Raw genomic sequence first — 10,691 nt, 5'->3', positions numbered from 1 at the left:
TCTGGGAACCTGGCTTTCCATGTGGGAGCTCAGGTGGCTTCTGTACAACCCCCGCCCCACCCTCTCCACAAACCCACCCCTGGACTTGGCAGCTGGAGTGGGGTGGAAATCCTGTGGGGACAGTCCCAGGGCCTCTAACTTCTCCCCTCTGGGCCTGTAGGTGGCAGTGGGACACCAAGGGTCTTCAGTCGTCACACCAGGCATGGGCTTACCCTGACACTTGGCTTCCTTCCTGGCCTCCCACCCTAAGTGCAGGGTCCCCCTGCCCACAGCCACACTCTACCCATCCCCCAGAAGGGGAAGGGGGTGCTGGTGAGAAGGCCCCTTCAGTGCCCTGGGGCTGAACACACACCCTCAGTGCTGGGAGCGAGCTTGTCCCTTGCTGCTCCGAGTGTAAGAGGGGCTGGCTGCATGGAGCTAAAATGAGATTATCTGGGAAGAGAAGGCTCCTGGGGTGGCCGTCCTCTACTCCCCACAGGATACGTGGATGGGGGCAGGATTTCTCACCTCTGCCCTCAGGGCCAGCCTTGCGTCTCCCAACTGCGGGCCCCACTCTGATCTAGGACTCTGTCTTCCTGGAGCCTGAGCGGGATTTCTGCCTCAGAAGACCCTCCCTACAACCACACAAATTTCAGGTGGAAGGAAAGCAGGAGAGGATGGGCAGAGCAAGGTCCCACTCTGGGTCTTGTTCACCTTGTCGTGGAAATGGAAGGTGTGTGAGGAAGGGGATGGGGTGGACCCCAAGATCCCTGGCCCTCCAAGGCCCCATCCTTCTGGAAGCCAAAGCAGGCCTTTGGGGAGAGAAAACCCTGATTCCCTCCACCCAAGCAGGGCACACACAAAGTCCAGCACCACTCATGAGAGGAAAAACACCAAACATGTATTTTCGGGAAACAAAATTTTGGCACGGGGAAGTTATTAGCACACAGAGGATGTGCTAATATGAGAAAAAATGGTCTTTCTTTGCATATACTCGATTTTTTCTTGAGGGAAATCTTTCTGACCAGGAAAGATGTGTGAAGCGTTCTCTGCCTGATAGGTTAAGGCATATTTTCGAAAACTGCATGTAGGATAATGGAGAACTCGACCTGAGACACCTGCCACCATCGGCTGGTGCTGGCTGGGTCTGCCTGGGGGCCCCAGGTTCCTGGGGAGGCTTTTCCATTCACCATTTCTGTCTCTGGCCAGCTGGCTCTTGCTAGGGCAGCTATGGCCCTTGGGGGTACCTTGCTGATTGGAGGCTATTCCTCCCATCACTCTCTTCTGGTCTGTAGAGGCGAAAGCCCTGTGGGGGCAAGAATGCCTATGTACTGGGGCCTGCAATTCCTTGTGCTGATACATCTCGGAGGCCCGAATTCCTTGGTGGAGTCGCAATTTTTCCACCAGAATTTGTCCCACAGCTGTCACTACCGTCTGAGTTTCGGCAGCCCTGTTGTCCATAACCGATCTGCTTCTGACTGGTACCCAGCTCTGGGCAGAAGCCGATGCAGGCTTGCTTTTTTGAAGGGGGACTTCCAGTCCTTTGCTGTTTTTAGTGGGATTAAGGCACTGCAGAAAATTCTTCATCCTTTGTCTAAAGTGGCTTTCCGGAAAAACATGTCCCTTTTCTGGTGGCATGAGCCGGAGGTATTTGCTCCCAAGGCTCTCTCCTGATCCTCTGACCTGGGGAGGGTGGCCTATCTTGCTAGCTTGGGAAGCCCTGATTGCCAACGGTTCTGCACACCTGTCTTCATTCTCTTCTGGTTTGGGTCTCTTCTGGTCCTTTCCCTCATCAGTGGTCTCATTGTTGCTCTGGCTGTCACTTGGTTCCTCAACCTTTGGTCCACAGGGCTCTTGCTGCCCCTCACTGCTTAATCCACTTGAGCTAAGGTTATGTGACACTGGGGAAGTTGGTGTCTCTCCACTGGCACGTTCCATTTGGGAACAGGAGGGTGACTCTTGAGTGGTCAAGCTTTCTGCAGCAAGGACAGCATTAGTGTGAGTGTCTGGTGGGAGCACATTGGTGCCACTGTCTTCAACAAGCACACAAGTGGCAAAGTCTGGGAGGAGGAGGTCACTGGGAGAATCTTGAGGAAGCTCACTAGTGGTAGGGCCTTCAGGCTGGTTCTCCAACTCTATCTTCTCTTGGAGCTCAACCTTACTAACCTTTGTTTCAGGGCTTACCTCCTCTGGATCTTGAGCAACCAGCACTGTAGATGGTGAGGGGCTTTTCCTAGCACCTGGATATCCTGATCTCAGATCCACATAAATGGCTGGTTTGTTGGCCAGCCCACTGGGTCTTAAGACAACTTTCCAAGCAGGGGCCTTCTTGGCCTCCATCACCTCTGTGGCCCCTTCAGAACTTGCAGTTTGGGACCTGAGCTTCATCTTCAGTGTTGCTACCATGTCTGGTGAGGCCTGACCCCCACTCTCTTTTAGCTCATTCCTGGCCATTTCTAAACGTGGACTTGGTTCCAGGTTGTCTTTCTTGGTCCCCATACCAGTCCTGATGTGCAGGTTTCTGTTTGGGAGGCTGAGAATGGAGGCCCAAGAAGGTGATCTGCCCTCCTGTCTTGATAAAGACGTCTTTGAGGACTGATGGCCATCACCAGGTAAAGTCCTTCCCAGGGCCTGCTGGATTTGCTCACGTATGGGTGAGGGAACAGGCAGGGGACTCCCTGAAGTAGAATCAGACTTTTCAGTTATACCCTTCTCTTCTGGATGGGGCTGAGGTGGTTTCCCCAAGAACTTGTAAAATTTGGCTTTTGAGGGGGCCCCAGGTACAAAGGTGGCTGAGCATGGAAAGGGGAACTGGGGAGAAGGCAAATGTTGAGCTTCAAGTAGTTTGACATCTATGGGCTCAACAGTTTGGAGAGGTAGGTCCCACTTACGCCTCACTCGAAAACTTATGATGTGTGTTTCCAGCTTCTGCTGAGTGTTAGGACAAAGGAAGGACAGCTCATGGGAGGTGTTTACGCAGAGCTCCTGATCCTTTAAGGGTGCTAGATTTCTGATAGCCATGTGGGGTTGGGACTTGGGAAAAGCATGGCTGGCCACAAACCAGGATCGACGCACAGTCACAGGGATCAGACCTTTACTGATCTGTCCTAATTTCCTGTGTAAATGAATCTTTAAAGTTCTTTCTCTAAGTTGCTTGTCTGGGCCCCTGGCTAAGTATTTTCCTGGATCACCCTCCAAGGCCCCTATTAAGGGTCTTCCAAACTCCTTCTCAGAGTTGGTTCCCAGAACCTTCACTGAGAACCTAGCTGAGATCCTGGAAAGACCTGTTGGTGTCCTCTTCAGACACTGCCTTAGACCCTTACCAAAGTTCTTCTCTAGTTTGAATCTTGCTTTATACTTCCTGTGGTATCTGGACCTGGTCCTCCATGTAGCTTGGCTGCTTTTACCTTTAAACACAAAGGGCCTTGAGAGCCCCTGCTCTCCCTGTGCCTGACTCACTCCCAGGGGTTCATCCTGAGGCCACCTCAGTTCCAGAGACAGCTGAACCTTGTGGGGCAAGCTGCTTTGCTGTTTATCCCTGCTGAGCTTCCTCTGAAGCTGTGGCTTCTGGATATTAAAGATGACAAAGTCCCCTTGAAAGGTAGAACCTGATCTGTGGGCCTGGGTGGCCTGGTGGTCCTCCAGAAGCTTGGGAGGGACTTGGCTAAAGAATTTTGGAGATCTTTTCTCCATAGTGGGTAAAGTCTTCCCCCTTCCTTGTTGCTTTGGCGACAAGGGCCACTCCAGATGTTTCATTTTAGTTGGGGTAAAGGATTGTGTCTTATTCTGGGATGTAGCAAAAGATACCCTACTGGTCCTCCTCTGGGGTGGGAGAGAAGGTGGTCTTATTGGGACAGAGGGTGCAAGGGGGACTTGGGGCTGGGGCAAGGTTAGTGTTGAGGGTTGAGTTTGGATCCCACGGTGGAACAATGGTGGGGCATGGGAAAACTGTGAAGATACTTGATCCTGGTTTAGAACTGGCAAGCAATTAGAGGTCCCATTGAATAAAACAGAGGGAGACTGTAGTGGAGAAGAGAGAGAAGAAAACAAGGCAGTGGTCACCAGGGACTCACTGTGCAGAGAGGGGAGACCCCAGAAAAGCTGGCTGCGTTTCCATTGCAAGTGGTCTTCCAAGACCTTGGGAGATGAGAACGGCTGAGGTTGGGCCAGTGGCTCTGCTTTGTTTTTCATGTTCCAGAAGGATGGCGGGGTGGTGGTAGTCTGCTCAGTACCCAGCAGCTTCCACAGAGTCCCCCAGAAGCTCACGTGGTCGTCTGGGCACCACTGTTTAAAAACTGACCCAACCTTTTCTTTCTCCTTCCAACTCTTCAGTTCTACCCTTTTGCTGATTAGTAGTTCAAGGAGGTTCTGGACATCCGGATTGACAAACGAAGGGTTATGAGTCTCTATCTGCCTGTTAGTAAGGCCACCCCAGAATGAGGCATCTGGTGGGTGGCAGGACACGTGTTCTTGCTGGCATTTTTGCTGTAATGTGCCAGGCAAGAACAAGGACTTGGTATTTTTCCACCACCAGGAAAAGGATAAAATGGGGTAGCTGGCATGGCCAAGGCCTGAGATGGCTGAAATGAGAGAGGCCCAGTTGGAATGACTTGGAAGAAAGTTCTTTCTCACTGTGTCTGGTAGGATTTTTTTAAATTTAGTTTGCTCTTCTTGAGGTCTCGCTGGCAGTGTGGAGGCCAGAGGCCGAAGGGGCCCTGTCAGCGGAGCACGAGCAGGTGATGAGGCCACGGCAGGAGGAGCGCCTTCCACAGGCTCCCTGCATGGCTGACGGGCTCCAGCTGGCGCCCCTTGGCGCCCCTGACCAGGGGCTGCTTGATGTAAGGACTGGTGAAAGCCCCCCTGGTCAGAGAGCCTTGTCAGGTGGCTGTGGGAGACAAGAGGTGTGAGCTGTCCCTGCAGCAGCCTGGGGCCGGGAGGGGACCCCATGGCCCTCCACGCCCCACACCTACATCACAATGCTCCTGCTGTGCCTCAGCCTGGGGCTTTGGTCACAATCTGTCCCATGGCTCCTCCCAGCATCCCCAAGCAGCCCCAGAGGCCGTTTCCTGCAGCCCTGGGGGTCACATCACAGACTCGGGGAGGCCCACCCTGGGGATAAGGGGGCAGATTCATTACCTTTGCAGAAGGGAGACTAAACTGTGGAACTCTTCCAGCTCGTGCAGGCAATTTCTGCAAGCTGGAAACAGGAGACTGGGTCACAGGGGAAGGCGGGGGCCCAGGTGTCTTACAGGAGACTGGGTATAATGTCCCTTTAGGGGAGACCTTTGGGGGATTGGACTTGGAAGCCCCAAACAGCACTGTCCAAGGTCACGTGCCCACACAGTGATTACAGGGTTCATTTTGGGGATCGCTTTGTCTTTTCCAAAGTGTTTTCTCACTCATGACCTTGCTGGGGGAGGAAGGACTGCATGGCTTCACAGAGGAATCTGAGCTGAGTTGAACAACTTGTCCACAGTGGGAGCAGGAGGTCCCGCCCCCAGTCTAGGCCCTGGGGCCCCTGCTGGGCGACACCCATTTCCAGCCCCTCAGGGCTTTGTTCTGGTGCAGAATCTGGGAAGCCTCTGGGTGGGTTGTGATCTCCCTCCCAGGAGCCCCCAACCCACCTCCCAGGGCTCTGTTTCCTGAGGGATGGGCTCAGGCCCTGGTGTCTTGGGAGACGGTGGGGCCAGGCTTCAGAGGAGGGGACACAGTGTAACTGGAGCACGCAGGGGCGAGTGGCGGACACTCACCTTTCAGAGTCTGGCTTCTCTGGCTTCTTTTGCTCCTCCTCCGCGGCTCTGCTTGGTACTGAGATAAGAGAACATGGGGAGGCTGGGACCCCCAGCCCAGCAGCAGGTGCTCACTGCTCATGAGTAGTGTGACTTCCTATATTTAACTAAGGGGGTGGGCGGACTGTGATTTTCTTTAGTTTTACTCATTTCCTTTTCAAAGTGGAAACAAATATTTCCAGTTTTCCTTCTTTGAAGAATGTACAGAAGGATATCCTATGTGAGAAGTTTGCCACTGTTCCTCTGCTCAAGAAACACACACACAATACCAGACCTGGTGGCGCAACTGGACTTTTTCACATAGGACCCCACTTTCCAAGGCCAGAGCCCCACTCTAGCTGCTGCTTGGGACCTCCTGGGCTCAGTACTGCCCTCAATCAGCCCTGAAGGGGGAACATTCACCTGAAATACCTGTCCTGGGACGGTGGCTGGTGACCCAGTGCTCAGGGGCCTGACATCCGCTAGAGAGGCAGCTTTTAGCCTCTGGTCCTTGGCCACCGGTCACTGTGTTTGGGACACTGCCCTGGACCCCTCCACCACACCTGGATTCTGGCCCGAGATCTTCAGGGAGAAATCCTCGTGTCCCTCTAACCCCTGCTGAGTCTGGCTTGTCCTGGATGGATGGTGGTCTACTCTCTCCTGAGAATACCCATTCTATTCTTTCCCATTTCAGGGGTCTTTCCAGTGACTCAGAAAAGTGGAAAGAATAATAGAAAAGAAGATAGAATCACACTCTGCTGGGTCTGGGCCGAGGGTTCCTTACCTTCCTGCTCTTCTTGTGCTTCTTGCCTGCTGGTGAGGATGGATCACGCTGGAAGTAGGAGAGGAAAAAGACAAAGAGCCCTATCCCACATACAAGGGCAAAGATGATATTAACTGCCCAGATAATGGGACTGGAGCTCATCCAACCATTAAAAAAGAATTCCTGAGGGAAGAGATAATTTTCCATCTCTTCCCTCATCAGACATTAGTGTCTGATCGCATTGCTGCCCTCAGGCAACCGAGCCCTGAGAGTTAGCAACTAATCAATCGCACTGCTGCCCTCAGACAACTGAGCCCTGGGTGTGGAGGTGCAGATACAAGCCCCAGGCCCACATCACAGAGCTATTGTCTGGTCACAAAGGGCTCCTGAGGGAGGGGGAGGGGACAGAAGAGAAGCAGCCCCTCCCCCACCCTGTGGCTCCATCCCTCCGCCCTCCCAGGCCTCCAAGTTCCTCCCCTCAGCAGACACCAATCTCTTCTCTCTATCTATGAATCTGAGTTTCTTTTTTTTTTTCCAATTCTACATACAAGTGAAACTATATGGTATTTGTCTTTCTCTTATTTTATTTAACAAGGTATTCTCAAGGTTCTCCATGTTACCACAACCATCACTATTTCATTATTTTTTATGGCTGAATAGTATTGATGTGTGTGATATCTTTATCCATTCACCTCAGTATACATGATTCATTTAAGACTGATGTTTTCTTATTGACTTTCTGTGTGGATGACTTTTCCATTGATGTAAACTGTTGAAGTTCTATACTGTGGGGAACCACATGTTTAATGTTTTGATGTCACAACCTTTTTAAAATATAAATATTTTAACTAATTATTGTAGTTTCAGTTAAACATATTATTTTTGTCTTCACTCTAGCTTTATAAGTGATTGCCTTGTTTTTTTTTGTTGTCCATTGTCTGGTTTGTCAGGGACCAAGAAAGTCCCCAGCAGCAGTGGGCTCTGGATGGGGATTGCTCGGCCTGTGGTTGTCTTTGCCTTGTTTTTTTGTTGTCTGTTGTGTTGTTTGTTGTATTTGGAGAAATGGGACAAGTGGAGAGTAAGGGACCTGTGACACCCCTAGGTCTTGTTCTCGAACATTTCAAGGATTTTCAAGGTAAAGCCACCCGGTCAGGTGACAAGGTTTCCCCGGGAAAACTAAAAACACTCTGCCAGTTAGAGTGGCCCACAGGGTGGCTGCCGGAAGGAACATTTGCCTAGACTCAGATCTATTCAGTGAGGTGTTCGATCTACATCCAGACCAAATACCGTACATTGTGGCCAGGTGATATCTGATAGAAGAGCCACCGTCATGGCTCAAGTCCCACCTTCCCCTGCTAATGAAACCATCTCTCTCCCTCTAAGGCAGGTCACAGCACCAAAACCAGAACAGACAGATAAGGGGGAACCAGGGAAGAAGACCGTCCTACCCCCATTGGATGTGGAGGATGTGGAATTTCCCCTCCCCATCTGTCCCCTAAACCTGACTCTCAGTCCTGAGATGCCCTTACCAGTCCACCTCATATGCTGTTGGGGTCCACCTATGGGACCACCAAACAGAGAGACTGCCCTGATCTTTCCCCTTTCCTCTATCCCCCTCTGCCTCCCTTTACCTCACCAATACTGTTGGCGCCAATGCTGCCTCTCCATGAGTTTGCTCTACCATATGGGAGAGGGCACCCCCACCTAACCTATATCCCTTTCTCCTCTTCTAACATCTATAACTGGAAGGCCCAACACAAATCCTTTTCTGTCCTCCCTGAGGATTTAATTAGTCTCTTGGAGACTGTCTTTCTTATCTACCAACCTACCTGGGTGGATATTCAACAGCTCCTTATGTCTCTCTTTAACGCGGAAGAGAGGGATCGCATCATGCGAGAAACCCATAAGGTGAAAAGCGAGAGACTTGGCAGGGTCCTCGATCCCTGCCAAATGGAGGACTACTTCCTGAGGGAACCCCTCAACTGGGATCTAAACTCCAATGAAGGCAAGGAGAGCTTACGTTTCTACCACCAGGCTTTACTGGGAGGCCTCCGTGCAGCTGCAAGGAGATCCATAAATTTATCTAAAACTGGTACAGTGGCTCAAGGTAAGAATGAGTCTCCAGGAGCTTTCCTAGAAAGGCTTATTGAAGCCTATAAAATGTATAGCCAGATCGACCCTAGGGCACCCGAAAATCAGAGGGCAATGAATCTTGCATTTGCCAGTCAGTCAGCCCCAGATATAAGGAGGAAACTTCAGAAAATTGAAGGATTTGAAGGGAAGAATCTGACTAAGTTAGTGGGAATAGCAGAAAAGGTGTTTAACAACAGGGATGCACAAGAGGATGAAAAATAGACAAAAAAACTGGTTAAGGTTTTGGCATTACATGAGGAGGGGAGGAGACAGGTAGGGGATAGTAAATGGAAGGAAAAGCCTAAGCACAGAGAAGGCAGGTGGGAAGACTTAGATTCAGATCAGTGTGCTTACTGTAAGGAAAAAGGACATTAGGCCAAGGAGTGCCCCAAAAGGAAGACAGCAATGCTTGCCACCAGAGACTGAAGGGGCCATGGTTCGGATCCCCTCTCCAAACCTCAGGTAAAAATTGAAGTGGAGGGGAAATCAATTGATTTTTTGGTGGACACGAGAGACCAATTTTCATCATTACTTAAACCCATGGGGAAACTATCTGGAGAGGAAGTCTGGGTACAAGGAACAAATGGCACAGAGAGACATAAATGGACAACAGAAAGGACTTTAAATTTGGCCTCAGGAGTAGTTAAACATTGATTTTTTTTCCCTCCCTAATGCCCCATATAACTTGATGGGAAGAGATCTCCTCCACAAGTTATGAGCTGGCATTCAGTTCTTGGAAGGAGACATGATTGTAACCTTGAGACAACCCAGTGTACAGGTGCTTATGGCAGCAGTAGATGAATACCTCCTTTATGAGCCAGTCTCAAAACCAGAGGAGACAAAGGGGGGAGCCTTCTCCGAACCCTATAGGTCGAGTTTCCCTAGGTCTGGGCAGAAGGGAAGCCCCCTGGCTTGGCCAGGCGACAACATCCAGTGGTGGTGCAATTAAAGGCGATGGTTATGGCTGTTTGCATTTGGCAGTACCCCCTCCCCCCGGGGAGCAAAGGAAGGGATCAGAAAACACATTAACTGTCTCCGAGGAGATGGGATCCTATTTCCTTGCAAATATCCATGGAACACACCTTTGCTGCCCGTCAAAAAGGCCGAGACTGGGGAGTACTGACCTGTTCAGGACTTGCGAGAAGTTAACAAATGGGTTGTAGATATCCACCTGACGGTGCCTAGCCCTTATACCCTACTCTCCCTCCTGGGCCCTGAAAGAACTGTGTATACCATCTTAGATCTCAAGGATGCATTTTTCTGCATATATTTAGCAAGGGAATCTCAGCCCCTTTTTGCTTTTGAGTGGTCCGACCCACAGGAAGTGTTCCAAGGCCAGCACACCTGGACAAGACTTCCCCAAGGATTCAAGAATTCACCCACCATTTTTGACAAGGCCCTACACGAGGTTTTGTGTGAGTATAGAACCTCCAACCCGGGAGTCACTCTGTTATAGTACGTTGATGACTTGGCTAGTAGCCGCTGAGGACGATGAGTCATGTTTGTGGGGGACGAAATCTCTCTTACAGACTCTGCAGGAAAAAGCGTATCAGGTGTCAGCGAAGAAAGCACAGCTCTGTCAGAGCCATGCCACTTATCTAGGCTTTGATCTCCATGAGGGAGTGCATTCACTGTCTTGAGTCCAGGAAACAGGTGATCACCCAATACCCCTGCCACACCATGTCCCGACAAGTGAGGGAATTTCTTGGGACGGTGGGTTACTGTAGGCTGTGGATACTGCGGTTTGCAGAGATTGCCTGAGCTCTCTACAAACTGGCAAAAGGGGGGCTTACTATGATAGAGTGGACAGCTGAGGCAGAAGGAGCATTTCGGGAATTACAAACAGCCTTACAGAGTGCCCCAGCATGTGTCAGCCCAGATGTTACCAAGCCCTTCCACTTGTATGTGGATGAAAAAGCAGGGGTGACCAAAGGAGTTTTGACTCAGACTCTGGGGCCTTGGCAAAGGCCAGTAGCCTATTTGAGCAAGAAACTAGATCCAGTAGCAGCTGGGTTCCCCCTTGCCTCCACATAATTGCTGCCACAGCC

General features: G+C 50.9%; 1 protein-coding gene across 1 annotated transcript; it reads right to left on the bottom strand.

Annotated features, from left to right (window-relative positions):
• Positions 1-858: 858 nt before the first annotated feature.
• LOC122900627 (spermatogenesis-associated protein 31E1-like) lies at positions 859-6,729 on the bottom strand. Its single transcript, XM_044239398.1, has 5 exons — positions 6,532-6,729; positions 5,730-5,787; positions 5,116-5,176; positions 4,595-4,864; positions 859-4,360 (listed from the first exon to the last, which is right to left on the bottom strand). Exons 1-5 carry the CDS (start codon positions 6,727-6,729, stop codon positions 919-921), a joined length of 4,029 nt encoding a protein of 1,342 aa, XP_044095333.1. The 3' UTR covers positions 859-918.
• Positions 6,730-10,691: the final 3,962 nt, after the last annotated feature.

The sequence above is a fragment of the Neovison vison genome, chromosome 2 (assembly GCF_020171115.1).
Source record: "Neovison vison isolate M4711 chromosome 2, ASM_NN_V1, whole genome shotgun sequence".
Lineage (NCBI taxonomy): Eukaryota > Metazoa > Chordata > Mammalia > Carnivora > Mustelidae > Neogale > Neogale vison.
This window is presented reverse-complemented; position numbering and strand designations above follow the sequence as displayed.

What these genes read in the sequence shown, in the direction of transcription:
- LOC122900627 (XM_044239398.1), bottom strand. Translation starts at nt 6,729, where the DNA reads ATGAGGGAAGAGATGGAAAATTATCTCTTCCCTCAGGAATTCTTTTTT. An exon ending in AGCACAAGAAGAGCAGGAAG is followed by an intron (nt 5,788 to 6,531) that starts GTAAGGAACCCT and finishes CTCTTATCTCAG; the next exon opens with TACCAAGCAGAGCCGCGGAG. An exon ending in GAGAAGCCAGACTCTGAAAG is followed by an intron (nt 5,177 to 5,729) that starts GTGAGTGTCCGC and finishes TCCTGTTTCCAG; the next exon opens with CTTGCAGAAATTGCCTGCAC.